Here is a 27,021-nt window from a genome sequence, read left to right as displayed (position 1 = left end):
GCTCTCTCCCGTTTCCAGCCCAGGGCAGGGGTGAAGGCAGGGGAGCGTGGGGGACAAGCAGGGGTGCTTCTGTCCAAGCCTAGATTTCCCTGAATGGCCAGGAACATCATCTTCTGCGAAGATGGAGCGCCTCTCCAGTCACACGCTTTGTCGCGTGGTCTAATCCACGCGAGTGTGCTAGACTAGGGGAGGCCGAGCTGGCGTTTCCTGCGCAGACACCTGGTGTCTCGGTGTGTGGTTCCCATTCACACAGTGGCAGGAGGTTCGTTCTTTAGGCTCTGAGGTAGACGGGGATGTCTTTCCCCTAACAGTACAATTTGTGGTACGTACACCATCTCCATTTACACGGTGCCAGCGTCTACAAAAGTGAATAAATACTGAATCCGTGCTGACTTGAGTGTCTCAAGGGAAGATGTCATTTAGATACGTCTGTGATCCTTCAGCTATTCTCAGGTCTTGGGAAATAGGTTTCCACTCACTGCCTCTTAATGAAAATTGTAGTGCAGTAATTATTTCTGTGGGTAGGACGTCCTGTCTTGAGTTTTCTATAGAGGTGATTTGTGAAGGTGCCAGCTGTTTTTTAATAAAAGCACTTTTGGACCTGCTCTGTCAGTGTGTAGAGTCCATATAGCTTTTACTTGTCTTCAGACCACCAATCCTGAAGGTTCTTTCACTGCCACCCCCACTCCTCGAAGAGCTCTAGGCCTGCAAGTGAGGCAGGGGTGCCCCGGGGGGCTGGGGTTGCAGAACTGGGCTTCGAGGCAAAGGGGGTTGTGCTTGTTTGTAGCTCAGATAACTGGGTCTGGCCACACCCTCTGAAGCAGCTGTTAGAGCCAGGTGCCTTCCCACATCCCCGCCTCTCAGTCCTACCCCCTAAATGTGCCTCTCGAACCTGTCTGCTCCCCTCCCCTCCCCCGCCTTCTGCAGAGCCATCATCCGCTCTTGTCTGAACTTTGTCTCCTTGGACCATTGCGTGCTCTCCAGAACCTTCTGTCATTCCCCACTGCACCCAGTGAGGCCCGGTCTCCTTGCGATGTGGCTCCATTTGGCCTTGTTGACTTAACATCCCTCCATTTTCTAGCCCTCGTTTCTTTGCTGTGGCTGCAGGGCTTTTCCAAGCTCTCTTTACTCCTTGGAACAGCTCAGGTCTGGATGCCTCCTCTTTGCCTTGCTTTTCACTTTGAACCCTTCCTATCTCAGCCCCACCCTGGCTTTCTAGACAAGGTCAGTCCTGTTACTTCCCTTCATGGCACTTTTCAGTGTATAAGATCATGTATTTGCAGCCTCCTTGGGATTCTCTCTCCCTCTCTCCCCCTCCCCCGCTCGTGCGTACTCTCTCAAAATAAACAAACTTAAAAAAAAAAAAGATAATATATTTGTGCTTGTTTGTTCAAGGCGGCGAAGTCTCTCGGTAAACTACAGGCTCGGAGAGCAGGGAATCATGTTTTTATACTACACTGGCACATAGTGTTCAATTATTTATTGAATGAATACCTAGACCCTTCCAGGGTTTCAGAAAGCCTTGTTTAGTGCTGTTCAGCTTTCTGGAAGGGTCTCTAATGTATTTCTGAAGCTGTATGGATTTTTGCAGAGGTTTGGAGACTTGAGTTGGGTGCTCCCTCCGGAACACGGGGTGGAGGGGAGATCTGTTGCCGCCCCCCCCCCCACCCCCACCCCGAGCCCTGCACCAGTAGAGAATGCCCTTTGCCTTACTGACCTGGGCAAAAGCAGTCATACTATGCTCCCAGTGTCCCTCTTGAACAAAGAACATTCAGTGACTGAGATTTTTCTTTATGCTTTTTGCCTTCTTGAGAATCATGGGAAATGGGCAGTTTGGAGAGGAGATGTCCCAAGGAAAGGAAGGACAAAGATATATAATACACTCAGCTATGTTTTTTAATGAACACCAACTAAACTATCCATTTACAGTTTCCACCTAACTGCCACTGATTCTATCCTGGCGGTGGGTGAATTGAAACCCTGTATGCCACAATGTGTCTCAGGTACAGCTGGGCTGGAGAAACGTTTGCTGAACTCAAACTCCTGACACTCAAGACTGTCGTTACTCAAACCGCTCGGCGTCACCAAGAACTTAGGGGCTGTCTGTGCACCAGCAGAAAACCTGAAAAAATGGTGGTTACAGATCTGAGAGGCAGGGTGCCTGGGTGGCTCAGTCGGCTAAGCATCTGATTCTCAGTTTTGGCTCAGGTCACGATCTCACGGTTGGTGAGTTCGAGCCCCACATTGGGCTCTGCGCGGATAGCGTGGGGCCTGCTTGGGACTCCCTCTCCCTCCCTCTCTGCTCCTCCCCAGATCACACATAAGATAAACTTAAGAAAAAAAAAAAAGTCTGAGAAGCAAACAGGAAAAATGGTTTCGTTTTAACTTGGTCACTTCACGAGCACTTTTGCGTGCCTGTCGCAGGAAGAAATCATCTGTACTAAACGCTTCAGTGGCTTTTCAAGGCGTCTAGCTTGGGCCACAGTTTTCCACCCCATGGTGGTTTCACCTCTGGTGTCCTGTCTTATGTGCCCTTCATCTTGGCTTGGAAACTCCTGGATGACGGCACCGTGAAGAGACAAACCTGGACCGGTTCGGCACAGAATCCCCCAGCCCTGGGTTCTGCGGGAGTGCAGAGCTGGGCCAGCAGAGGTAAGGACAGGCATTCTGCCCTCGGCAGGGACCAGGCCCCACCGGCCTTGAAGTCTCCCTGGCGGAGAGGAATCTGGCCCGTGGGTTTACACTTAGGGAAGACGTGGTCTCAGCAAACACGGAGGCCACGAGAAAGCTCACCTCTGCCGTGGAGCTGAGCTGGGGGGCAGTGTCTCTTGGGCAGATGCCGGCTTGGCCAGCACGTCCGGTGTGAAAAGGAAGTCAAGGCAGGGAATCTCTGCAAGTCTCAAGTTTTAACTATGCCTTAATGCCCCCTTCAGAAACGCGGCTTTGAGGCCGTAGCCGTATCAGAAAGGCTTCTTCCTCTACCGCTTCACCTTTTCCCGTGCAAAGGCGCGTGGAGGCCGGCTCCAGCTACGCGCCCAGCACCCGGCGCTCTGCACCGTCAGCGCCCACGTCCTAGGTCCGGCCACGCGTGCTCATCTGCAAAGGGAGAAAGGACAGAGAGGGAGCCGCGCACAAAGGCCCATCTTTGGAAACTTTTTATTGCAAGTTCCATTCTGCATATTGATTTTTGAGAGAAAACACTGGAAATGGATCTTCCCTGAGCAGAGGAATACAAATGACAGCAAGACACATTTTAGTTGCTATTAAAGAACAGAACTGTTTTCCATTAGCATTTCAAAAGCCACTGTCATTCAAGCAAAGTAATAGCAGACTGAGGTGTGATCTTGCAGAAGGTTAAGAAAGATTTTCCCCCCGAGGAAACAGCATGATCAAACACGGACCCAGCCACGTGATTTCTGAGCGCCCATCTGGCCTCCGGAGGGCCCGTCGTGAAGAAAGGTTGCCAGGCTGGGTCCCTGGTCCCACTGGGTGCTCCCAGCTGGCTCTATTTGGGGCCAGAGAAGGGAGTAAAGGCTTTGTCGCTGCCTGCCATGCACGCTTCGATCTCCTCCACTGTGCGGGGCACACAGGTCAGCAGTTCCATGCCGCTGTCGGTCACCACGACGTCCTCCTCGATACGGACCTGGCTCGGAACGGCAGACACTCAGTATTCCTGAGCTTGGCCTCGTGCACCAGATTAGAGGGTCAGAGGGGCCCCTTCTCAGGAGCGGTCTGTCCTGCCCCTGATGGAAGGGGCTGGCCTCCGGGCTTCCGGGAGAGGCTGCGGAGGGGAAGGCTCCTCCCATGGGGCCATCTGCTCCCGCCACCTGCCCCCCCCCCCTCCCGTCTGCAACAGACCAGGAGAAAGGACGGGCCGGGTCCTTGTCAGGTGAGGAATCGAAGATCATCCCTCCTCCCGCTAGGGCTCCTGTGTCGGACCCGCGGCAGCGTGCGCTAGGGGGATGTTCTGGAAGCAGAGACCCAGGGCCTGTGGGCACTCACCCCGCCAAATCCGCGGAAGCGCTGCAGGACCTCACGGTTGAAGAAGCAGGCGCGGGCCGGGTCCGCCAGGGCCTCGTCCAGGAGGTGGTCGATGAAGTAGATGCCCGGCTCCACGGTGAGCACCATGCCGGGCTCCAGGTGCCGAGTGGTGCGCAGGCTGCGCAGGCCGGGCTCATCGATGCGCTCCACGCCCTGCGCGGACAGGGAGGCCACGGGGGCCTGAGGAGGGCTGGCTCCACCCCGAGCGTCTGCGCTCCCCGGAGCTGCGAGGGAGGCTTTGTGCTCCGGAGGGGCTCTGGCCCAGGCTGCCCCTTGCTGGGCCGTGCCCCGAGCGCTTCGGTAAGACCCTCTACTCCCTGCAGACTCTGCCCGCCTTCCCCCCCCAGTACCCCCGGAAGCGCCTGCGGGAGCCCCGGGGACAACCGGCGCGCACACACCCGGGGCCGCCCGCCCGTGCTGGCCCTGCGGCCGCCTGGGGTCCGGCTGCCCTCACGCAGGCCTCTCCTCGCCAGAGGAACGGCAGAAGCCAAACTCGTGAAGCCAAAAAAGCTCTTAGGGAGGCTGCGAGGCTTCCCGCACCACATCTTTTCCTTCCAGGCGGCTCACTTGGAAAGCGGCCCCCGGCGGTGCTGGGCGCTGCTCCCCCAGACGCAGGTGTCCCGTGTGGCCTTCCAGGAGGGGGGCCAGGTGCCGTCAGCAGGACGGCCCCACGCACATGCTCGGATGCACGTGGAGGAGGCCACGTGGGCGCCCCTAGGGAACGGCTGCCCGCCTCCCTGCAGAGGCACCCTCTCCCCACAAACGCACACCTGGCCCGGGCCTCTCGACTCTCACGGCGTAGCCAACACCCATGTCCCCGGGTCCCTGAGGCCCGGGGCCAGGGAGCAAGCGGGCAGCGAGCAAGCTCTGGGGCCGGGCTGCGGGCTTGCCCCGCCCCGTCCGCGGCTCTTCCCTGGAAGCCCAGCTGCTGGACACGGAGCTGTCATTTCTGACTGTTTAGGGGCCAAGAACATCAGACTTCAATTAGCGGTTCATGTAAGGTAACCAGAAACAGGCTGGCTCGGCCTCCACAGCTGGGCACAGCAGGGAAGGCTGTGACCGGGATTCCACAAGGGTGGGGACAGAAATGCGTGTGCAGCCACTCTGGCATGAGCTGGGCTGGGGCGGAGGTGATGAGGGGACGTTAAGGCACTGTGACCCCTGATGAGTCATGCTTTGGGTACAGATGCCTATCTGGTGTGGTACCGGGTCCCGTGACACTTTTTGCCCGGATGGGCTGGCGACACGGAAGGGCCCAGCCTGGAATGTCGGTCCCCGTGCTCAGGTGAGAGGTGCTTGCAGGGCAGGGCCTTCTGCCACCTGAAGTCTGTGGCTGCCCCCGGGCACCCTCTCCCTGTCCCTCACCTTCGTGCCACCCCGAGCACCTATCCCTTTCCCTCCATTCCAAGGGCGGCAAAGCCAGGGCCCTGGCAGAGGCAGAAACCTGGCTAGGTCGTGTCTCCCCGTCCTCCTTTGGTCACTGTGTGCCCGCACCGAGCCACTCCGTGGGTGTGCCCAGGGGAGGGGCCGTCTACGCAGGCTTCCGGAAAATTCCAGGACCACCACCCAGACTGCAGGTGGGGGGGGGAAGGGACCCTGGGGGCAGGAGACTATGCCGGCCCCAACCTCTACCCCTTCAGAGCACTGGCTCTCAGGAGTCTCCCCACAAGAACGCCCGTCCGAGCGGGGCCGGGAGAAGCATGGGGGCTGGGCAGGGGAGAGCAGACCCCACGAAGGGGAGAGGCCGAAGCCCCGGCCCCTCCAGCCCAGGGACCCGAGCCTTGTGGGGAGCAGGGGCGCCTGCCCGTGCCGCACCCACATCGGCTTCCGCTGGGGCAGAGGGCTGGATGGGGCCTCCGCTTTGACTGGGCTCTGAGCAGAGGGGACCCAGATGTGTCTGCAGGCCTGAAATAAAACAAATGACTTTTATAGGAAAAGCCATATTTTTTCTACAATGTTTATCTGTCAAAAGAATAGACTCTGTGAGCACAAAGGGCTGCTTACTGGAAAAGATAAAAGCAGTTTGCTGCCAATTTTCTCTGGTGGAAAAAAAGAGTCCTGGCGACTAATGAATAACGAACCTCAGTTAACAATGTCTGGAAGGCTCTGCTCTTGGCTCCCTGTACACAGTGTGATGGATAGAAATTAGGAAATTAAAACTGATTTTGTTTCTCCAAATTTAACTGTTTACACTTGAGGAAAAAATAATTGAATAATAATGCTTCTCTTGAGCAATTTTTCCCCCCAAAAATCGTTCTTGGTGCTTTCAAAATACCCTGCAGCCAACAGGCCAAGCCTAGTCTTGGCTAACTGGCTGGTGGGCCCCAGGGTGTGCACCGATTGCATAATCAGCCCCCTGCACCTTGGGCACCGGGCCAGGCGGCAGGGCCGGGCTCACCCCCACCCACCCGGGGCCCGGAAAGACCGCAGCCACCTGCCGGGCAGGGCCTCCCCAAGGCTGGCTGCAGGCACCCTCTGGGTGGTCCTTTCGAGACTCGGTTGGTAGGAGGGGGAGGGGAAAGCCTCATCTGGAAATGCCCACGGAAGCCTCCCTCCCCTGCCAAGGGTGCCTCGAGAGCCTGCAGACGAGGAGGCCACGGGGTGTGCTGGCCCAGGGGCTGGGTCTGCTGCTGGGCTTGTGAGGGGTGCCAGGCTCTGCTAGTCCCTGGAAGGCCCAGGGCCAGCCATGGTGCCTCACCACCTGCACCCGAAAGAAGCCAGAGGCAGGGGACAAAAGGGCCGCAGCGCCAGCCCCATCACTAAGAGCCAGCTCTGGGGTGCCCACTGCTCTCTGGGGACCCCGCGTGCTGCACACTGGCCACCTCCTACCCTTCGGGGCAGCTGTCACCCCCAGCGCACAGCCTGGGGCTCACCAGGCAGGGCACACCCAGCTGGCACTAGGTTCTGAGGTGGCAGCCACCAGGAGAGGCGCACTCCGGGAAACACCCCCGCAGCGCCTGAACCAGGACCGACCAATGGGTGGAGGGACAGGAGGGGTGGGGGGCCTTGTGGGACCCCATTCCTCCTTCCCTAGCCGGTCCCACTACACCGCAGCTGATCCCAGAGCCCCGACCCACCGTGGGCAGGGCCAGCTCAGCTACCGCTCACGGGCAGGCCCCTGGCTGACGTGTCCACACTGACCTCGGGGTAGCCTCCCACGTCGTGCACGTCAATGCCCAGGAAGTGGCCGAGCCCGTGAGGCATGAACACAGCTCCCAGGTGGGCCTGGACCATGGCGTCGATGCTACCGCTCAGGACACCGATGCGGGCCAGCTCCTCCAGGTGGATGCGGTCAGCCAGGCGGTGCATGTCAGGCCACCAGACCCCTGCGGCTCCAAAGGAGGCTGCAATGAGCTGCGGGGACTGGCAGTCCGGCTGGGGCTCCCCAAGGGAAAGTTTGGGGGACACGTGGAGCCCTTGCACTGGCTGAGGCAGGACGGCCAGAAGTGAGTGGTGAGGGTGCCACAGCTGGGGACCCCGAGACCCTTCCTCTGTCTCCGTTGTGCCCTCAGGGGCAGGCTCCTGTCACCCGGGGCCGGGCGTCCAGCTTAGGTCTACTCCCCAGCCCGTGGCGTGTCTGCCCGCGGCCAGTGCGTGCTTCCGGGGCCAGCGAGCCCAGGAAGGTTCCTGAGCATCAGGAGAAAAGCACATGTCCCCCACAGATGTGGGGCTGCCTCAGTGAGCCCCAAATCAAAGCTCAGGGCCTCAGGCTGTGGGGCGAGGGCATGGCTGCACACCCCCAGGCGGGGCTGAATCACCCCTGGAGCCACTGTGGGGAGCAAAGGTTTCGGGGTGAAGGTGCAGCTAGCATGAGCTAGCACGGCCTCGTGGGCTGGCCGGCAGGGGTCTGTGGCTCCGCCTGCCACGAGCCAGGGTTGACCGTCTCCACGGCAGCCCAGACATCCAGGCCCCAGACTGCTAATCCAACTCATCTTTGCCCCACGTTTCTGGGGCAAAGGTCACCGGGGAGAGCATGTCCCCAGGCACTGAGTTTCGAGGCAAGCAAGCTCAGGGGCTCTGTCCAAGGTTCTCAGGCAGCCACCCTCAAACAGCCTTGGCCATCGCGGGGGTACGCCGGCCCTCCCCACTGGGCTGGCGGGGTCCCACTCCAACCTCACTCCAGGGCACCGGGCACTCCACCTAAGTACCATACAAGGACTGAGGTTGGTGAAGCTCCCTGCCCCATGCCACAGGGCTGATTTGGGGGCAGGCCACATGCTGGCTAAGGCCGTGGGCCAGGACACGTGGGGCCAGGCAGCTGTGGGGGTGTACACCCCTGAGCAGTGATCCAGCCAGAGGGGGCCAGTGCCAACCCTTGCGGCCTCCTCCCTGTGGGGAGCGACACTGGCTCCCAAGTGGCACCCCCATGATGCCCTGCCCTCCACATCCACCAGCACGGATGATGGCAGCTGCAGAGGGGCGCCCTGGCATCCCGCACCATTGGGAACCTGCACGGACCCCGCGCCCGCAAGGGCTGGGCCAGCAGGTCTGGGCTCAGGGCTCCGAACCTCTGTGGCTGGCAGAAGGTAGCCCAAGGGCTCAATCCAGGGGTAGAGAGGGGGGGCCACTCTGGGACACAGGGCATCACCCTTCAGGCACTTGCTGGGCACCAGTCCTCCACCTGGGCCCCCTTCCCCGCCAGGGATGGAGACCCCACAGTTGGGGTCTTGGGTTGGCTGGAGGCACAGTGCTGACCCATCCTCCTGGATCCCTGAGGGCCAGGCTCTGAGCAGGTGGAGAGGGCTGCACCCCGGCCAGTTCATAGGGCGGGAGTCGGCCCAGGGCCCAAGGTGCAGGGAGGCCGAGGGGGGAAGCCCCGTCTCTAGAGACAGACAGCCTCCTTGGAGTCCAGCTCCTGAGGCCTGACCTGCCTCGGCCCACAGAGTGCCAGGGTAGTGGCGGCATCCTAGGGTCTGGCTTTACCCACTCAAGCAGCGGGGAGAGCCCGGTTCAAAGCCCTGACGGCAGAGTCAAGGTGGGCGGCTTTCCTCCGAAAGTTGGACATCCTGAAATGGAAGGCTGGGTACTGGATCCCAGCTCAGCTGCTAATGCACTTCTGGGAGCCTCAGATGCCTCCCTTTGTCAAACAGCTGCAATGCTGGCCCTAGAAGACTGGCCACAGAGACTCTGGCATCTACCGGGGGACCGGGTCAGTAACCCCCGCAAAACTGTCGGCCAATATTCATCCGTTGCTTATGGCCCAGCCAGACCCTACTTCAACGCTGGATGTCCGCCGTGCTCCTGGGGTACCAGCCAAGCCTGCCCCAGCCTCGGCTCCCTGCTCCCCCGAGGCCGATGCACCCCACCTCGCCCTCCCCAGGCCGGGCCACCTGTTACAGCCGCACACAGGCCGCTTGGAGTGAGACCCACTGCTCAGGTCTCGACATATGTGGGCCCTGCCCTGGAGGGACCTTCCCGAGCACTCTCTCCACCGTCCTGGTTATTGCCCTCCTAGCACCTTGTTCCCTGGACGGGTCTGCCTGCTCGCACCTCAGGACCAGAGAGCTTGCTGGTTCAGGGGCAAAAGCACCGCAGCTCTTCCGCAAGTTGTGCTCCCGCCCAGATCCTCTGGGCCCGAAAGTGCCCCCAGGCAGCTCTGCAAACTCTCCCAGCCCGCCTGGCCCCGGGGCTGAGGAAGGGCATCCTGCACCCCGACTCCAGAGCAGCTCCGTTTCTCTTGGAAAGGGGCCTTTTCCGGTGGCCAAAGGGAAGCCCCAGGAAGCGGCCTGACGTCAAGCCTGGCTGGCTTTCAAGTGGGCTGCGGCCTCGGCAGAGGGGAGTCAGGTATAAATCATGCTCGGCCGGCAGCTCGGCTCCTCTCCTGTCCTCTTGGGGCCAGACGCGAGGGCCCGGGTGGTCCCCACGGCGCCTCCAGTCTTCTTCGCCTGTGTCCTCGGGGCCGGCCCTGCACACGCTCTCGTGGCTGGCAGTGGGGCTGCTGCCTGTGTGTGGTTAGGGTTGTGACAGTGATCCAACCTCCAGCAACTTGGCCTCAGCGTCTGGCCCGGATGGTGGTTACGACACCCTCCGCCAGGACAGGGGCCCTGAAGTGTGTGAAGGTTGCCGTCCTTGGGCTGGGTCGGAGGAGTGGATGCAAACCAGGGGACCTCAGGCTCCCCCACAACCTCAGCAGCTCACAGGCACCTTGGGGCCCATGTGGCCAGCTCGAAGCTCAGCGGTCCCCTAAGCCTGCTCGGGTTGGGGATGCCACACTGGGGACCACACTGCAGACTGGGCGTCGGTGGCCCTGCCCGCCCTCCCACCTCCGGCAAGCCCCAAAGCTTTGTCCCACCTTCCCTGAAACATCTCTGGAATCTAGACCCTGACCTTTCCTGGACTCCTGCCTGTTTCCTCCCCAACCCTTGCAAGGCCTCATTTCCCTGCATCCTGCTTAGAAACGCGGGAGCATCCTGCCCTGAGGACAGAGCCAAGTACGTGTACCTCAGCCCGGCCTTCTCCAGGCTCACTGCCCTCCACCCCTGGGCCCACGACCCTCGTGCCGGCGCTTCCCTGTGCTTTCCACCTGCTGGCCCCTCAGCTGGTACCACCTCTCCAAAGTCCTCACCTTCTCACACTCTCTCCTGTGAGCCTCTGTGTTAAGGCCTTCTCCAGGAAGCCCTCCCTGACTGCCCCTTCCTGTGCTGTCAGAGCTCTTCCCACCAGTGGACAGCACGCTGGCCAGCTGTGGCTTAGTCAAAGCCTCTGAGCCCTGGGAGGAGGGCCCTGTGTCCTGTTCCATGCCTGGCAAACGTGTGGCCTGAGCAGGAGCCCCGGCCCCCCTCATGGCTCTCTCCTGCAGCCAGTGCTGTGACCTCATGGGCCCAGGATCCAGGTGTGACCCCCTCACCCTGCTCCTCTGTGCACTCAGACCCTGGGGTGCCAGGGTAGCATCTAGGTTTGTGCCCGTAATCCGGCCGTTGGCTCAGAGACCAGAGAGCCCTGGTGCCCGGGCCCCAGGTCACAGGCTGATCTGTGCCCACCTGGCCCCCTTTCCCCACACCTTTCCCCAACGGGCCAGGGTCCAGGTTGGCCCCTGGGAGCCTCAGCAGCATCCCTCACCGCCTGAGGCCTCCCGTCCAGAGTGCGGCAGCCCCAGGGGCTCGGCCAGAGCTCAGCCAGGAGGGCCCGGAGAGCTGAATCCTCACTGCTACTTCCAGACAAAGAGCTCACTTCATCCAAAGACAATGGCCCTCAGGAGACCACGTGTGCGCCAGACCCTGGGGGTGCCGCAAGGAAGGCGCAGGGCCTGGTCCCAGGGCAGGCCCCGTGGGCTGCAGGGAGCCGTCTGGTGGGCCAAACTGGCGCAGGGCTGAGGGCCTCCAGCCCACCCCACCGCAGACCCGGCTGCTGCCAGGACCTCCGGGGACCCATTCACCCTGCGGAAGGGCAGGGGGCGGCATGCGCCCTGGGGCTGCAGGCGCCTCGATGCTGAGTGGAGTGCGGTTGCCTCTCAAAGTCTCCGCACGCTCCCCCTCCCCGCACCCCCCAACCTTGGCCAACAGCCTGAGGGAGTAAATGAGGCCAGGGAGGGCGGGAACTTGTCCACCATCCTCCAGCCAGCAGGGGGGCCTCTCAGGGCCCTCCCCAGACAGCCTCCTCTGTCCCGGCTCTTGCCACAGAGGGCGCCCCCAGACCGGGAGGCACACTGTCCCCGCACCCTTCCGCTCCTAGCCATCTCCAAGAAGGGGCCTGAGGGGAGCCCAGCCAGTCCTGTCCCTGTTCCCGCCCAGCAGGGAGGCAGAGCTGGCAAAGGCACCCGACCACAGGCCACAGCCGACACGCGTTGTGCCACGCGGGCCGGCACAGCTCCGGGTGCCCTCCTCCTGCTTGATCACCTGGTGGCTCCACAGCGTCCTCTCTTGCCGCCTGGGCTGCTCTGGGGGCAGTCTGCTTCTGACTCTGTGCTGGCTGCACCGGCCCCCGCCCCCAAGTGGCCAGAGCCCGGACACCAGCCGGGCCAGGAGCTGCACACAACTGCACGGGCGCAACGATGAAGGGCTTGTTCATACAGACCCGCCGCTTTCACAGCCGTGGGCAGCTGTGTGGGGCCCAGAGCCGAGCGAGCAGTCTACACTGCCTCTGTGGGGCCCTGTGGCGGTGCGGGCTCAGGAGGGCGGACCTATAGCCTAAGCGGGGGAGGCCAGGGCGGGCAGGTGAGCACAGTGGGACACGGAGGGGAATTGAGTGCTGGAAGTGGCAAGAAGTGTCCTCAGTGCTCCATGGTGGCCGGAGGGACGAGGGACGGAGAATGCACGATGGACAGCAGTCTTTGGGGCGCTCCTGCTTGGGTTCACCCCAGGCCTCCCTCAGGGGGGCTGAGGGGCCCCACTGGCACCCATGGAGACTCCCTGGTACCCATGGAGACAGGGTGGTCTGCACGGGGTGGGCCGCTTGCCCCAACACAGGAGCCAGGGAGAGTTTCAGTTCCACCCAGCCATGGCGGCCAGGCCCCTGCCGTAGGACTGGCATGGGGGGCACCTTCCCAGGTACGGCCCCTCTGAGTGGGCTCAGCCACCCTCCCCTGGCTGTCTGGGTGACAGGGAGGGAGGCCCCGACGCTGACCCTCCCCGACAGGGAGGGAGGCCCCGACGCTGTCAGAACACACAGAACGCCTTCGGGGTTCTGACCCGGGGTTCTGGTCCTTCTGTGCGTCTCCTCTGGGCATCTCACTGCCACTCTGGTGTCTTTATTTCCGCTTCCCTGGAAGGTCGTCGGAAGCAGCCGTGCAGTCTCAGCGGGTGTGTGTCTTGGCCCAGCAGCCAAACCCACAAACCAGGGGCATTTCCGCTAGGACAGGACATGGGGCTGACCTGGCCACGGCCTCCTCGCAGCTCTGGGGAGATGAGCTGTCCCCACGTGAGCAGCTCTGTGGGCACAGCTCGGCCTGCCTGGCATGGGACCCGACAGAGTCGGCCCTCGGGCACTGTCAGTTGTGTCGCGATCCCCAGTATCCGTGGGAGAGGCGGGGGCTACAGCAGGGATCCGTTCCCACCCCACACCCAAGGGAACCTCCAGGCCCCAGCACAGGCCCAGCCCGTGCCCCACTGTGCGCTGGGGGAGGACCACCCCGCCCAGTCTGTGCAGACCAGCTCCGCCGAGCCCAGCCTTCTGCCTGCCCCCAGAGGGACGTGGCCAGGCACGTCCAGGGCACAGAGCACCAGGCCTTTCTCAGTGCAACTGGCTGGGGGCCCTGGGGACAGCGGGCCCGACTACTTTCTGGGCAGAATGAGGACCGCTTTGTCAGCCGTCGGCCAGGACGCCCACCTGGGAAGTGCTACTCAGGTGTGAGCAGACTCTCCTGAGGATGGGGGTGCTGCCAGGTAGGCCGGGCTGGGGGCACAGTGTGGGGAGCACAGCGGAGGAAGCCCCTGGCCAGTCCTGGAGGTATGCCCGGGGGGTGCGGGCGGCTGTGCTCACAGACGCCAGGGAGCACACCACAGCCCACGGCTAGTGTTGTTCAAAACGGAACAAACCCTACTCATTGTGGTGTCGAGGGAGCAGGAAGGGCCATGCCCCTCGGGGTGACGGGTGACTGCTTCTCGAGGCTGGACCTCACTGGGAATAGGGGATGTGTTCCCTGGTTTAAAGGTCAGAAACACCCCGCGCCCACCAGCACGCTCTTCTGCTGCCCGGCTTCCAGCGCCCCTCCTACGCCTCCTCCGTGGATTTGCAGGCCCTTTTACACTTCCTTCTTTTACACAAAAGGGGACCATCGGCCACTCCATCCTCCACTTTTCTGACAACTCAACAACCATCCTGGAGGTTCCCATGTTAATACTCAGTGGCCGCCAAGGCTTTAAAAAAAAATTTTTTTTAAGTAGGCATCATGCCCAGCATGTGTGGGGCTCGAACTCACGACCCTGAGATCAAGACCTGAGCCAAGATCAAGAGTTGGACACTCAACCGACTGAGTCACCTAGATGCCCCGTGACCTCGGCTTTTTCAAAAATTAACAGAAGATACTGCTTCCTTCTGCAGCTGCTGAAATATGCAGGTCCCATCACCTCGTCACCCCAGCAGGAGCTTAACTTTTAAGCTTTCCTTTCGGGTTGAGCTCCCCGTATTGGGACCACCGAGCTCTGTTCTTGCTGGATGAGTGAGGGGGCAGGGCTGGGGCCCGCCAGTGTCCCTCTGTGGTTCCCTAACCTCTGGTGGGGTTAGGTGGGGGGCTCTGCGGCCAGACGGGGGCCATCCGGAAAGGCTCGCTCAGTTTGCCTCCGAAAGTGACAGTTGCTGAGGAACCCTCAAAAGCAGCTCTTGGCCTGATGACCGAGGCTGTAACTCATCCCAACAACGGGCAGTGGGGGCCCCGGGGCTGTTTAGCCAACACAGAGCCATCAGCCTCAAGAGGCCACATCCTGGGGATTTTATAGTTTGGGGATCTTTTCTTTTCCTGAATAAAGGCTCCATGGAGGGATGCCAGTCTGACTGCCATAGTCCCTCTGAGTTCAGAATGAGCTTAGAGTCCAGCCTTCGAGGGTGTCATGGCCAGGTCCCCAGAGGGCTCTGTGGCAGCCACTCACCATTCCCCAGACACTGGAGAGACACTCGGCCCACTCCAGAGCCAGCTGCGGCCTGAACAGAAGGGTGCCCTGACGTCCAACCAAATGCCAGTGTTGGCATGTGCTGATCAAGCCCTCTCTGGAGTGGACCCTGCTCCAGGAGAGGACAGCGGACATGCTGACATTCCAGTGGCCACTGCGACCAGGGGTTCTTGCTGGTGGAGAGTAGCAGGTGGGACTTGGGGTGACCTTGGGCTGAGCTCCCCGATTCCCAGCTCTGTCTCTCCTTGCTGGCCGGCCCCCTTTCCTAGGACTGCTCCTGGGGATCTGACACCGCCTGGAGTCTTGGCCAGCTGAGCTCCTCCGGTGACGGGGGACCGAGTCAGGCTGTGCAGTGCAGGACCTGCCCCACAACCACCAGTGCCCTCACCTGGCTTCATGGCGCTCATGACAGCGCGGCAGCTCCGCAGCACCGCCTCATAGATGGCCTTCTGGTCTGCGGTGAACTTGCCGTTGGCGGGGAAGGAGCAGGTGATGTCGGAAGAGAAGCAGTAATACTCCCCACCCATGTCGAACAGGCTGCAGGGAGAGGAAGGTGTGAGGTAGGGGGTGCCCTCCCCCCCTCCAACTCTCCACCGCGCGGCTCAAGGGCAGCCTGTCGGACCCTGGAGGCGCCGGGCGCTGAGCCCGAGCCATCTTGCTGGGTCACCAGCGCAGGAAGCAGTACGGGGCCTCCCACCCCAGTGCATCTTCACGGTGCCATCAGCAGAGACCTCTGACCCCAGAGCAGGGAAGCCTGGAGTGGGGCCGATCCCACACACGTACCCCTGCCCGCCAAGGCCTATGGACGCCCAGCTGTGGGGACTGACTTGGAGAATGAGGAAGGGGCAGACAGGTCCCCAGGCCCTGACGCAGCATCTGGCCTCCATGCACTGCTCATGGGAGCCGTGCAGGGGCCGTGGGGAGGAATGCCCCCATCCAACAGACAAGTGGGATAAGGAGCACCACCCAGCTCTCCTGGGCCTTGGCGTCTGAGTGAAAGCTCAGCCAGTGGCTCTGTCCCAGCACGGAGGTCCCCCGACCGGAGGACCCTGCTGGGATAGCACAGATGTGCTCTTCCAGGGCCTGAGGGAAGAGCAGGGAGGACCTGGCAGAGGACGGTCCTCACACGCAGCAGGGTGCCCTGGCGTCCCAGTGGCAGGGGAGGGACCAGCGGGCACAGGCAGAGGTGGAGAGTAGGAAGGCTGCAGAGGCCCTGAGCCGGGGTCTGTGAGCCAGCAAGCAGGATGGCGCCAGAGTCCGGAGGACAGGCCGGCTGAGCCTGCCCTCTGGACCCCCTGTGACAGGGCCCAGTGTGGCAGGGCTAGGAGGGGGTGGGGTGGGCCGCTCCACCACCCTTGCTGCCTGCCCGGGCCTCAGGGCCCTCGCGGGTCAAGGGCAGGAAGGAATCCTGCCCTGCACCCCCATGGCGGAACGCAGCAGGTTATGCGAAGGGCTGCTGGGTCACCACGCCAGAGGGGCCCCGGATGAGAGCAGTGAGGGGGGCACAGACCGAGCCCCCCCTCCACATCCCATCCCACCCGAGCACCTCGGCAGGGTGTTTGGCAGCAGGCACACAGGGGGCCCCACCAGCACCCCCAGCCACTTCATCAGCCAAGCCATGACGCTCATGGTGACAAAACCGATTGAGGGCCACTGGTCTAGCCCCAGGCCCAGGATTCTGCTGAGTCTTCAGTGCCAGGTGGCCACAGAGTCGGGAGGAGCTGAGGGGTGGTGGAGCTGCCCTCTGCGATGGTGCCCGGCTCTGTTCTCAGCTTCTCCTGGGGGTTGGTCTGCAGCTGCACAGGTCCTGGCAAACCTGAGCCAGGGGCAGAGCTGTGCCTTCCACCGGGGCCTCTCCCCCAAACCCAAATCCTCGGGGTGAACACCACCATCCACAAACATTCCAGGGGCTGCCTGCGAGCCTGCCTTTGGGGCCCTGACCCCAAATGACAGAGCAGGGGGTCCCTGGCCCTGCTGTTGGAGCAGGGGGTCGGGTCATGTGGCCTGACAGGAAGCACCAGCTACTCCAAAGAAACAGATCTTTGGAGAAGAAAAACTTGAATGCTCAGGATCCCTGGACACTTTGCTGGAATCCAAAGTCCCCAGCCAGGCACTTTGTAATCTCCTGTCTTTTTCCTATTGCAAAACACCATAAACAGTGTCAACAGTGCAAAAAGCAGGAGATAACACCTCAGGTGATTCTCCGGGAGTGGGGAGAGCCCCAACCAGGATGGCACAGGAACTTCAGGCTGGGTCAAAGTCATAGACTCCAGCAGACTCTGCTTGGGGCAGGCTGACGGGGAGGACCTGGGCCTCACTAGAGGTGACTTGAAGATGAAACAGAGAGGCCTTGAGCAGACACGCCCAGGCATCTGCTCCCTGGGAAGCTCCAGATGCAACAGGGTGTTTGGGCCAACAGCTGCCCAACAGGGTGTTTGGGCCAACGGTAGCTTTACTCCTGCCAGGGGCACACTCACAGAGCTGGGTGGGAGGGCGGCTTAGCCCTAACCTGCTGGGAAAGCGAGGCTCTGAACACTGGACCCGCAAAGTCCCATGTCGGGGTCAGAAGCTCAGAGCCCAGGGATGGGCTCTCTTGTCCTGGCTCCAGCACTGGGTCTCAGGGACTCAGCTTTGCTTCCTTTAAGATGACGATGCCTCCACGGCTGCAGGTTTGTGTCCTTTTAGGGTCGATGTATAGAAAGGCGTGGGGAGCAGGTCTGTGTGGGGCCATGGTCCAGTTTCACTCGGGGAGCAGAGCATTTTCATTGGGGCCCCTCAGAGGCAAGAAAAGAAAAATCGTTTGTGGTTTGTGGATTCAGAACGTCCAAGAATGGCCTGAGCAGACAGGACAGAGCCGGGAGCTTGGGGGACACAGACTCCTGGGGGCCACCACATCGGCAGCACCCCCCCCGGCAGAGGGCTCTATTGGTCCGTCTGGTCTCAAACAAAAACAGAAATTGAACTATTTAAAAAACGAGGAAGCCCACAAAAGCGCATGGAACACTGGAGTCATCTAGAGCAGCAAAAACAAGACGTTTCTCCTCGGCAGACAAGACTCCTGACCAAGTTTTCCAAAAACTCTCCTCAAAAACACAGAACATGGGACAGTGGGTGCTGGGAGCTCCTCAGCCAGCCTGGACTTACTGTTCAGATTCTAAAAGACTTTGCTTGTATTTTTTGTTTGAAAATCATCTGCTTACTGTAGAAGGAAGTATACGCCCAGTCGGCCAGCTCCATCCTGCCCAGCGACGCTCGGGGCACGGGGCTGGAGTCTATTTTCGTGTTCTCAGTTCCCTATCTTTCTCTGGCCCCCCCCCTTTTTTTTCTAAACCCCCCTCAGAGTTCCTACACACATAAGTTATTCACATTCAAGCCGCTCTGGAATCCAGGGACGAAAGCTATCTCTTTCATAAATCATCTCCCTCCAGCTCCTCTGTGTCCATTTCATCCGCCCTCTGAGCGCAAAGTGACAATGGGGAATTCGGTCATACTTTGGCTCCACCAAGCGCTCAGGATCCCTCCTCCCCGGCTGCCTGGGGACACCCACCAGGGCCGCCACCATCTTTGGCCGAGTGAACGCGTATGATAATCTAAGACATCTGGGGAGATATTACACATCTCTAAGCAATACGCTGGCGTCTCTTTCCTCACATGTGTTTATCTGGTTCTATTTCTGGCCGGATGAGAGGTTCTGTCTGCCCTTGGCTCCTCCCCAGCAGCTTCATGCCCGGGCTACCCGCCACCATTGGCTCAGCCAGACCCTCCCTAAGCCCCTACCTCAGCTCCCCTGGCCCCACCGCAGAGGCCGGCCGGCTTGGGCCGCATCTTGGGGAAACGCTGCTGTGCACGGACAAGGCTCCCTGCGCTCAGTAGGTAGCTTCACTTCAACCTCCCGAGCTGTGGCCTAGCCCTCGGCCACCTCTCACTCAGGACCGGCACTGTGCATGCACACAGGCCTCTATGCGATGGCAGGAGCATTTCAGATCCAAATTTGCAGTTGCCCCAGCCTGCGTTCCAGGCGAGGCCAGGGGATTTCTGAGAAGTCGGAAACTCCTGCTTCCCTCCAGGCCTCAGGGTGAGAGAGGAAGACGTACTAGTCGCTTTCCCGCTGATGTACTCCAGCGGGCGGCCCCTCCAGATGAAGCACACGGGCTGCCTGCCCGCCTCCAGCCCAACCTTCTGTGGAGTGCCAAGGCCCTGATGGGACCAGCGGGGCAAAGGCCATCACTTGGAGGCCGCGAGCTGACTCATCAAGCAGACCTCTCCCCACACCTTCTAGGCATCCCTGCTCCACACCCTGCTCCACGGGGCGACTGCTCCCATGGGGCCCAGGCAGACAGGAAAGTTGCCCAAGCAACCACCCCCAGGAACCCAGAGCTGGTGATCCCTGGTACCCATAGTAACAAAAGCAGGCACAGGCTGGGGGCGTCCTGTGTGTCTGGAGAGAACTGCTATTCCCATTCTACGGATGACGTGGAGAGAAGCAGAGCACCAGTGAGGGGTCAAGTCCCCAGGAAGGACACTGCATGGCACCCGGCCTGATGTGTGGGCGGGACACAGCGCCCACCCAAGCCCTTGCCGCCACCGAAGCACTGTGGACAAAGCCTGGGCGTCAGGGCAGCGGCCTCCACCAAGGAGGGACTCGGTGTCACGAGCACAGCACATGGTTCATTTCACTTTTTTGGAGTGCAGTGTCCCATGATGTGTGTGAGCACCCAGGCTGTCTGGACCAGTGCTTTTCAAACTGTGGGTGGTGAAGTCAACAGAGTGTGGGGTACAGGCCAGGATGTAACAGACAGAAAGCATGTGGTAGGGGGATCTGATTATAACTGGGGCTGGGTTAGAACATCAAGGATACATCTAACTGGGCGGAAGGCTGAAGGTTACAGCCACCGGTCTGGCTGTCCAGGCTAGCAGGGCCTGTGCCCTCCTGACAGTGTTCTCTTGCCCTGAGGCCTGGGCACGTCTGTAAGACCATCAAAAACTCAGGATGGGGCTGCCGGCTGAAAATCAAGTGTTCCCCTGTGCAAACAGCAAGGGGAGAGGGGTCTGGGCTGGGCCTGGCACCAGGGAGTAGGCCCTGGAGGTGACACTTGTTCTCTGAGGTCAGCCAGGGCATCAGGCACCAGGACAAGTGGGGCCTAGAGCCCAGCCCAGACGTTCCACCAGCTGGGGAGGAGCCCCTAGGCACAGACTCACCCCTCCCTGTGGCCGCAGAACCGTCCTGTCAGCCTGTGGGATGCCAAGGGGGCGGCTGGGGCCCTGGATGAGCGGCAGCCCCCCTCCCCCATGGCCTGCAGGGTGTCCCATGGATGCAGGCTGCTGCCCATGGCACGGTGGCCCAGGATAGAGGGAGCGAGGTAGGGTCACTTCCCCAAGCAGTTTCACGCCTAGCCCACATCTAACCTGCAGGACTGACTGGGAATGAGACAAGGGAAGGAAGGAGTTGGCGGTAATGGTGCTGGTGGCAGGAAAGGGTGGCCAGGTAGGGAAAGAGCCTGCCTGGGCCATGGCCCCTCACAGGCCAGTCCCCTCATCTATGGAAGGAAAGGACGGGGCAGCTTGGGGCTGTGACATGGGCAGTAGGAGCAGTAGCATGTGTCACTGACATGCCAGCAATAGGTCAGAGGTCTCCAGGGGCTTCCCTGTGAGGAAAACCCTGGTTTCTCCAGGCAAAAAGAAGGGGGCTTTGGCCACTGTGTGCTGTGTCCCCACCTCTGCGTTGGCAGGGTAAGGCAAGAGAGAACCAGGGCTTCAGGCTGACCATCATCAGGGCGAAGAGAAACAGGGGTCCCTGTCTGCTGACAGGAGAGGAGAGGAGAGGGGGGGAGAGGATACTGTATGGGGCCGGACAGGCCTCTCTCCCCGAAAGTGGGCTGGCTCCCATGCCCCAGGGGCACACAGGAGAACTGCCGGCAGGGAGGAGGCCCGCCCACACATCCTGAGACAACACTGCCCTCTTCTGGCCAGTGCTGGGAGATCCGGCTCGGCACCCACATGCTGCCTGCAGCTGGGCCACCCAGGCCTGGTGATCCTTAGGTGTTCTAGAAGGTTCTCAGAGGGAACACAGGGCATGCTACCTCAGGAACCATTTCTCCGCTCCCTGATCAAATGGACGGAAGCAGCAGCTGAGGAGGGGTGTCCTGGCCGTTTTCCAAATCAGAACCCACTGGAGGCACAGCCTGGCCCCCTCCTGCTGAGGGCCCCAGGGGAGGTGGGAAGGCTGCCAGGCCAGCCTCAAACCCAGGAGTTCAGCACAAGAGAGGGTCCAACCCTAGGTGTACTGCTTCCGGGTGGACTTGAACATGGACAGTGGTGCCCCCTGGGTGCACCTCCATCCACTTTGGGACTTTGGTTTCTGGGAAGCCAGTGCAGTACATGGGAGCTATGTCTCCCCTCACACCCACCTGGCAGGGGCTGATTTGGTGAGGAGGGGTCTTCTGGGGATCCCCCCAGGATGGGTGTCCAATGACAGTAGCCACCACCCCTTGTGTGAGCATGTGAAGAGCATTAATCAGCAAGTTTCCCACACTCCTGCCACCCTGTTTTACAAGGTCTGCCACTTGCCTCAAACTCCAAAACAGAAAGCAGCTAATGGCTCCTCTGGGATAGTGACGGGGAGATGGGGTTCCTGGTGAAAGGGCTCTAAGCCCAGGGCAAAGCCCCAAGAGGTCCCACAAGAGGCCTCACGGTTCTGAGTGAGCTGAGTACTAGGGCCCCAGCAATCTGAAGCCACATCAAGGTCACGCAGAGCAAGCAGGACAGCATCTAGCAGACAGAAATGGGAAGGGGCCCACGGAGTCGGCAGGCCCTTACTTCTCAGCTCTGGGTGACAAAGCTGATGTGCAGGGAGAAGCAGCATGCCTAACCTATAAGCCCCAATTCACAGGGAGACGACGGAGGCCAACAGCGGTCATGGCCCAGCTCCTAGGAAGGTGCTGGTACTGGAGGGACAGAGGCATGGGCGGTGGGCCGGGCCCAGCTGGCTTCATGCTCTACTTGGCACACACCTTGAGACAGGGCTGGGGCTGAAAACATACAACAGGCCTTGAGACTCGAGAGCTGTCTGGCTCAGAGTCTGCCGGTGGCTCTCCCCGCCAGTCTGTCATGGAGCCAGCTGCTGGAAAATGGGCCTCAGGGCCCCGGAGCACAGGTACAAGCCCCAGACTGCTGGCTCTGAGGATGGCCACCATCGCAGCTCTCACCTGCCAAGGCCATGCTGTGCCAGGCTCCCCACTCAACACTGTGTATTCTCCCAGAGATAGGTGCCCTATCACCCCGTGACTGATGGAGAAGCTGAGGCTCAGGGTACCAGCCACTCAGCTGGGGAGGGGGAGGGCAGGGGGATCATCACACAGCCCGGGCTCTCTAAGGCTCCCTGTAGGGGTGCGGGGGCACGTGTGGGACTGCGAGGGGAAGGATGGAAAGGCTGGCTGCCTCAGCCCTACCCCCACCTTCTCCAGTACAGCCTGACTGCCCCGGCCCAGCTCTGACCCCAAACAGCCCCTCACTAAACGTTCAAACATCTCTGGGGCATTTTCCCCTGACTTCAGGGGACTGAAGCACCCAGAACGTGCCAGCCGGTGGGCACCTGGAATAGCCGTGGCTCTGGGAGACACTCAGCTTCAGGAGAAACTCTGTGCTATGCTCATATTTTGGTTTCATACCTTATGATAAAGTATTGTGGCTTTTATGTTGGGATAACAGAGTGATTTATTATTTACCGAACACAGTAGGCGCTCGGCAGATCAATTTCAATAAAACAATGGATTATAAACGCCGCCAGCAATCTGGCAGCAGCAGTAATCAACAAAACATGTTGTTCTAAATGCTGCATAATAAATTGACTATAATAAACTCGTAATTATTCTACTGGCTACATTTCAAAGTTAGTACGAGAAAAATAAAATCACCAATTTGGACTTGGCATTAACATCCGTGGGATTCCTGGATCGCTCTCCTCTCTTAGCTGCAAGTGGCAGATGCAGGTGCCATGTGCTCCCACGAGGGCCAAGGCCACATCTGGGCCGTGTGGAAACCTGATCTAGGCTGCGCCCCGGTCAGCCGGGCCCCACCCCAGCAGTGGCCACCCCAGGAACACAGCCGTGACCAGCCTCTCCTGGGGTGAGGATCGTACTGGGGGCAGATAAAGAGGAGAGCAGAGAAGCAGACAGTCCTCTGGGATATGCCAAACTCACAGAGGAGAAAAACTCATGGCCACATGATGCTGCCACAGGGCCCTCCGGCAGGCCAGAGCTGGTCCAATGACAGCTGAAACCTGCTGATAGGGCTAGGTCTCTGCCTCTGCCCGAGGACTGATTCCCACATCCTGGTCTCCAGGCCCAGCCAGAATGGGCTGCACAAAGAGCATTAGGAAATGTTGCAGGAGGCAAGAGTGCCTGGGGATGCCAGGTGGTTTCTTGGGGCCACGAGTGGCTCAGCCATGGCCCAGAGGGCAGAGCCCTCCCCTGTCTTTCCTTCGTCTCCAGCTGAGCCAAGTCTGAAGCAGTCAACTCCCTCCCCAAATCCTTCTGGCTCTGCACCTGGACCCTCCTTGTGTCTCAGTGACTTCACCTACACATGGAGATGGGCAGTGGGACACAGGGTGGGGACAGGGTGAGAAAATCTACCCAAAGGGGTGTCCCTGGTGCCAGGCACTGGGGAGACTCCTGTCAAGGTTTTTGCATGCCCTTGGCCCCTATGCCTTGAATGACTCGGGAAGGGTGCAGCCACTTTGGGTGCCCCCCTCTGTATGTTCTGGTCCCTGCCCTGCCGGCCCAGGCCCCCGGGAAAGGGCACATGAGCTCAGCACCTGCGTTTCTGACACGTCTCTTCTACCCCTCTATATAGTCTTGAGAGGCATGTGCCACCTCCACCAACAGAAAAGTAAACTGAGGCTCTGGGAGGGAGCTAAGTGACTCTGTTTCCTCCCAGAAGGCTGAGCTGGGCTCTTGCCAACAGTGGCCCTACCCAGAACATGCCGTCCAGCCGCTGACCCGGGTGAGCGCAGCTAGTCACAGAGCCTGCTGTGCCCCTGGCAAGGACACCCTGGGATTGGGTGGGCTTCTGCAAACACATAGCGACAGCTCAGAACATGGCTCATGCCCCCCAGTGGATGTGGACCAGGGACCCCTGCGTGCAGGCTCCCCTCCGCCCCAATGCAGGGCTGAGCTACACGTGCGTGAAGCCAGGTTCAGGTTCAGGCCAGCGTGCAGGCATTGCCAGAGCTCTAGCTCGGGAACTGAGCCCAGCAGGGCAACGCCCATACTCTGAGAAGCAGCAGGATACCGGCTGGAAGCAGGCTTGCTGAAATCTTGCTCAGGTGCCCTGGCAACCAGGAGGCGAAGGCACCAGAGAACCAGGTGGCACAGTCCATGTCCCCCACTCCGCCCATGTGTCGGTGACCACAGCAAAGATGCCTGCAGGCTAAGGCAGGGTGGTGACGCGGGGCTTGCGGCCTTTAACTGGTTCTCAGTAGCCCTGTGGCAGCCTGGGCTGACCCTGCCTGATATGTGGGTGCTGGAGAGGAGAAGCAGGGAATGCCCAGCGCCCATGAGCTGAAGAGAGAGCTGGTCCAGGTCAGCAAGGTGCCCACAGACCCCTCCCGAGGCCTGGAGCAGCTGTCTGGAGAGGAGCGGCATATGCTCAGCATAAGCCCTACAGACCGGGGTCGTGGGCAAGATGTATGATTCTGCCAACAGGGGCCAGTCCATCGCAGGGGTGGGGGCTGCAGATCCTGCCTACGCCTGCTTAGTCAGGGCTCCACGGGGTGCTGTGAGCACTGTAAGCTGTGCTCAGAAAAGCCCTGCAAACAGTCTTGAAGGTCAAGCACTGCCTCTGACCTCCTGGGTTAATGGCCATTTATGGATGACTGAGGCTGGCAGGATTCAGAGGGGGCGAGGCTCCCTCCGGGTCTTCCCTGATCCAGACTAGGTGCCCACCCTCCCGGTACCGAGACAGAGGTGTGAGTGTGGCAGGTACGGGGCAGGGGCTGGGGCCACTTTGGGCCCCCAGCACAGGGCCCTCCACATCCTCTTTCCCTGATGATGGACAGAAGGTGCCATGCAGGTGGGGGGCCCTGGCAAAGAAGTTTGGGCCCGGGGCAGGCCTGGGGGCCTCACTGTGCTCAGCCCTCCCAGGGTGGGGACCAAGAGATCCCAGTCTGTTCCCCTTGAGGTGGAGCCCCACTGCGGCCCTGTGGGTCACACGCAGAGCCAGGGCAGGGGCACCTCAGGCTGGCCTCACTCACCACATGTCTCCGTCCTGGATGGTCCGGTCGTTGGGGGCCCCGGCATGTCCATAGTGCAGCACGGCCGAATTCTCACCACTGCACAGCAACCAGGGGAGGTCAACAGCCCATCTTCGCCCAGCAGGCCCCGGAGGGGGCACCCCACCCTGCCCCGTGGGCACTACCGCCCACCCTCCAGCAGAGGCCCAGCGGGGGCTGTATCAGGCCCACAGTCTGAGGTGCGGGCGGGGAGCACAACGGCCCCGGCACCTTAGCCATACAGCTGGTGGAAGCCTCTGAGTGCACGGTTCATAGCGCTGCCACCGTCAGGGCTTCCCCAGGTGAGTGCTGTTTGGGCAGGTGACCTTGGGCCCGGGGATGTGGGACTGGTGGGGGGGACAAGGGTCTGAAACCCAGGGAAGGGAGTTTGAGGAAGCCCTCTAGTCCTGGCGGAGGGAGAGGGGAGACCCATGTCAGGGGCCACCATGCTGCAAGGCTGGCTCCTCTGCTCGAGACTGCTTCCCTAATGAGCGATGCCTTTAAGAAAAAAAAAGGACTTTTAAGTCTGTCCAAAGGAAAAAAAAAAACCCACCTGGGTGTAATATTTATGGCCCTGTTCGGGAGTCTCAAGAATCATAAAAGTAGAAATAATGATTTTTCTCTCTATCCACCAGAGAAGAACATTTCCAAAGACTGAGATGTTCACATGTATTATTCATGTGCCGAGGACGTGCACATCAGCAGAGCTGCGGGCTCCGTCCTGGCTGGGCAGAGGCCAGACCCTCTGACCCAGGGGGGCAGAGCAGGGGGAGACTGGCTGGGGCGAGCCTGGGAGAGGAGGGGCCACCCGCAGCCAGGTTGTGCCCCTCAAAGACACACCTAGGGTGACACATGCAGACACACAGACACGCAACACGGCACACTCGGGAAGCCTGGGTGGCTCGGTTGGTTAAGTGTCCAGCTTCGGCTCAGGTCATGATCTCATGGTTCGTGAGTTTGAGCCCCGTGTCGGGCTCTGTGCTGACAGCTCAGAGCCTGGAGCCTGCTTCCCATTCTGTGTCTCCCTCTCTCTCTGCCCCTTTCCCGCTCACACTGTGTCTCTCTCTCAAAAATAAACATTTAAAAAAATATATAAAAAAAAATAGTGCACACTAACAACCATGAGCCGCCCCATACTCATGGTCATTTGTACCCCATGCCTCCAGCCACCATGCAGGTGACACACACACAGAGACTCAGAGCTCCCTGCCTCAGCCACAATGTGCCACATGCAGAGGTACCTAGAGTGACACCCCCTACTGCAGAGACCCAGACTCAACCACAGTGGTGATGTTCCTTACACAGCCACACTGACAACCATGCATGTGCGCGCGCGCGCGTGTATACACACACACACACACACACACACACACACACACACACACACAACCACGGCCTCCTGCACTGACAGAGCTCCTTCCACCTCTGCTGCACACAAAAGCCATCACAGGGTAAAGCCACGTCCTGGCCCCCACACGCTGGGTGTGTGCTTGTGTGGAGGGGCCGAGGAAGGCCAGCCAGCAGCCTCAGGGGAGCGGCCACCCTAGAGGAGGCCAGGAAGGGCACGACAGTGAGGGGGCCACCCCGGCTGGGGGCCTCAGGAGAGGAGAACAATTTCCAAGAGTAAACGGGCACTCATGTGGGCACGGAAGTGAATAGGCGTGCCTGAGCTCAGGGGGGCAGCGGGGTCTCCTCGCCTTCTCACGACCTCCTTCCTCCATTGTTCCCACTTACCTGCCGCAGATGCAGGTGTAGGAGCTGTGGCGCATGCCGCCCCGGGAGTAGCAGTAGTGCTCGAAGAGGCTGCAGGGGAAGGAAGGAAGGAAGTCAGGGTGCGGTTGCCAGAGCGTGCACAGCCCCCACCCCAGGAAAACCTTCAGCCCAAGCCTTGCTTGGCTGCACCCGCAGGAGGGCCTGAGTGACCCTGCATGGGTCCACGGGGCTCATAGCCTAGAGCCCAGGGTTGGCCACAGGCCACAAGAGCACAGAGGCCAGTGAGGACAGGGAGCAAAACTGGAGAAGCCACCCCGCCTCCTGGGCCCCCTGGGAAGCGGGGGCTACCGCTGTTTCTGCGGGTCTCCCTGTGACTCCCAGGTCCAGTGGCCACAACCCACCCCACCAGGAGGGGCTGGACACATGGCCAGGGAGGACATGAACTCTCCAGGCCCC

At 60.6% G+C, this 27,021-nt stretch overlaps 1 protein-coding gene across 1 annotated transcript in view; it reads right to left on the bottom strand.

The window, feature by feature from the left end:
• Positions 1-3,139: 3,139 nt before the first annotated feature.
• Positions 3,140-27,021, bottom strand: part of PEPD (peptidase D) — a 112,070-nt gene continuing 88,188 nt past the window's right edge. Inside the window, exons 10-15 of the mRNA XM_019423369.2 lie at positions 26,587-26,655; positions 24,835-24,912; positions 14,974-15,122; positions 7,183-7,367; positions 4,003-4,194; positions 3,140-3,643 (exon numbers count right to left, since the gene is read on the bottom strand). Coding sequence (XP_019278914.2) covers positions 3,506-3,643; positions 4,003-4,194; positions 7,183-7,367; positions 14,974-15,122; positions 24,835-24,912; positions 26,587-26,655 — 811 coding nt within the window. The 3' untranslated portion in view covers positions 3,140-3,505. The remainder of the gene's footprint in view (positions 3,644-4,002; positions 4,195-7,182; positions 7,368-14,973; positions 15,123-24,834; positions 24,913-26,586; positions 26,656-27,021) is intronic.

Source organism: Panthera pardus, unplaced genomic scaffold (assembly GCF_024362965.1).
Source record: "Panthera pardus isolate Hobbes unplaced genomic scaffold, ASM2436296v1 HiC_scaffold_18, whole genome shotgun sequence".
Lineage (NCBI taxonomy): Eukaryota > Metazoa > Chordata > Mammalia > Carnivora > Felidae > Panthera > Panthera pardus.
Note: the sequence above shows the minus strand (reverse complement) of the source record. Positions and strands in the feature narration are given on the sequence as shown.